This window comes from Seriola lalandi, unplaced genomic scaffold (genome assembly GCF_002814215.2).
Source record: "Seriola lalandi dorsalis isolate HSWRI2012SDOR001 ecotype SW California unplaced genomic scaffold, Sedor1 jcf7180001959678, whole genome shotgun sequence".
In the NCBI taxonomy this organism is placed as follows: domain Eukaryota; kingdom Metazoa; phylum Chordata; class Actinopteri; order Carangiformes; family Carangidae; genus Seriola; species Seriola lalandi.
In genome coordinates, this window is record NW_019430347.1 from 1 (window position 1) to 2,142 (window position 2,142).

Genomic DNA, 2,142 nt, shown 5'->3' on the forward strand with positions numbered 1-2,142 from the left:
GTAAAATCTTAATCTGGAATGTAACTAGTATTTGCAGTTGCTCTGTAAATGTCTTGGAATACAAGTATAAAGTAACATGAAATGGAAATACTCAAGTAAAGACAACTTCCTAAATTCAGATTCAAAAATTGCAGCACTAAAAATGAAACCCCAGATATTTCCTCCACCGCTACAGGTTTGGTCCTCGTCACATCAGAATGGAGTCCGCCCTGTTGAGGGCTTACAACAGCGGCACCAGGGCGGCGCCTTTCGAGTCCCTCATGGTGGCCGATATTGGGGACGTCAATGTGAACGTGTACGACCTGAAGGACACCTGCAAACGCATCAGGGAGGCCTACAGGAAGATCCTGGCTACTGGATGTATCCCTCTGACCATGGGTGAGAGACTAGATGAAAGGGAGTGATTGATTGCTTCAGCTTTTAGACAGATAGTCAGGATATCCCAGTAAATGTTTTATAGGAGTAAAAGAAAGCTCTGATGTGCCTGTATAATTATTAGCCATTTAAATAGCCTTGTAAACTGAAGTGCATGTTCGATCAAAGGTCAGATGTTGAGGACGTTTTGGTGTCTGCAGGTGGCGATCACACAATTGCATATCCAATCCTGCAGGCTGTTGCTGAGAAGTAAGTAGGTTATGTAACATTGCCCTGGTGCTGCATATAATCCATATTATCAGGTTGATTATTTTGCAATCAATATAGTGATTGAAAAGTAGAAACATTTTCTCCACATGTCTTGTTTTGTCCAACCAGCAGACCAAAACTAAAAGATATTCAATCTAAAATGATTTAAAAAAAAGAGCAGAGAATCCTTCAGTTGCTGTGGCCAGTTCATATTTGGCACTTTTAGTTGATAAAACAAACAGCTGAAATTAATTGATTATCAAAATTTGACTAACCAAGTATTTCAGCTCAAATACAGATCTTTATTGTTTCTGTTCCACGATGACTTTTGCATGACTGTAAATTGTTTCTACACTGTATGGCTACACACCACACCACATCCCTCTGTCTGTTCTGTGATATTTCATCAGGCATGGCCCGGTGGGTCTGGTCCATGTGGATGCTCATGCTGACACCAGTGACGTGGTCTTGGGGGAGAAGATTGGACATGGGACTCCGTTCAGACGTTGTGTGGAGGAAGGGCTTCTGGACTGTAGGAGAGTTGTCCAGATCGGCCTGCGGGGTTCAGGCTACTCTCCAGATTCATATGAATGGAGCCGGGCTCAGGTACTGAAATACTGTAGGTCTTAAAAAGGTACAGTAACAGACAAATACCAACACTCTGGACCAAATTATGAATAAGCAGTTAAAACATTTCATAATGTCCCACTGATATGGTACAAATAGTATATTTAAGAATAATATCATGTCTGTCACGACCAGGAAAGGACTCAGGACACAGGTGCAGGGTTCAATAGACAGTTTTTATTGTTTCTTCAGGGTGCGTCCAAGTGGAGAAATAAATAGGTTATCAAACCTAATTCTCACTACATAAGAGGCTATAAAAAAATATCAAAATAATAATCACTCCACTAAGGAGGAAAAACACAATGGATTATTAAACTACTATCTTTAAAATAAAAACTCTCCAGCAAACTGGAGGCTCTACTCTATAAAAGGTAAGTAAACAAAAGATCACTCCACACAGAGGAAACAAAAGGCAAACTTAAACTATGACACAAAACTAGGAAATAAACTTACAACTCAAAATCTCTCACTTGGAGGAAGAAGAACACAAAACTTTCAGGAACGCTCTGACGAAGAGCTGTGATGAAGAGCTGTGATGAAGAGCTGTGACGAAGAGCTGTGACGAAGAGCTGTGATGAAGAGCTGTGACGAAGAGCTGGTGTGCAGGTGAAACACTGGCACAAGACAAAGGGAGACACAGAGTATTTAAACACTGGGCAAGGGGAACAGGTGAAAACACTCAGGGCAATCAGACTGAGACACATGAGGAAGGGCAAGTGACCTGAAACGAGAGGAGAGTTACTTTTCAAAATAAAACAGGAAATGACAGGACAAGACAAAACCAGGACAAGACAACCTCACCACTGTGTGACAGTGTCGATCATGTCTGTGACTGCAGGGCTGCAACAAATGGTTCTTGTCTTCAAAGTCTTCAAATGTTTCGCTTTCACT

At 41.4% G+C, this 2,142-nt stretch overlaps 1 protein-coding gene across 1 annotated transcript; it reads left to right on the forward strand.

Moving 5' to 3' along the window:
* Nucleotides 1–153: 153 nt before the first annotated feature.
* On the forward strand, nt 154–1,269 carry LOC111662177 (agmatinase, mitochondrial-like). Its single transcript, XM_023415993.2, has 3 exons — nt 154–378; nt 576–624; nt 1,035–1,269. Exons 1-3 carry the CDS (start codon nt 198–200, stop codon nt 1,252–1,254), a joined length of 450 nt encoding a protein of 149 aa, XP_023271761.2. The 5' UTR covers nt 154–197; the 3' UTR covers nt 1,255–1,269.
* The last annotated feature ends 873 nt before the right edge of the window (nt 1,270–2,142 follow it).

Excerpts from the sequence above, each read along its gene's own strand:
- LOC111662177 (XM_023415993.2), top strand. The coding sequence starts at position 198 with ATGGAGTCCGCCCTGTTGAGGGCTTACAACAGCGGCACCAGGGCGGCG. Across the intron at positions 379-575 it reads ATGTATCCCTCTGACCATGG|GTGGCGATCACACAATTGCA; the intron begins GTGAGAGACTAG and ends TGGTGTCTGCAG. Across the intron at positions 625-1,034 it reads CTGCAGGCTGTTGCTGAGAA|GCATGGCCCGGTGGGTCTGG; the intron begins GTAAGTAGGTTA and ends ATATTTCATCAG.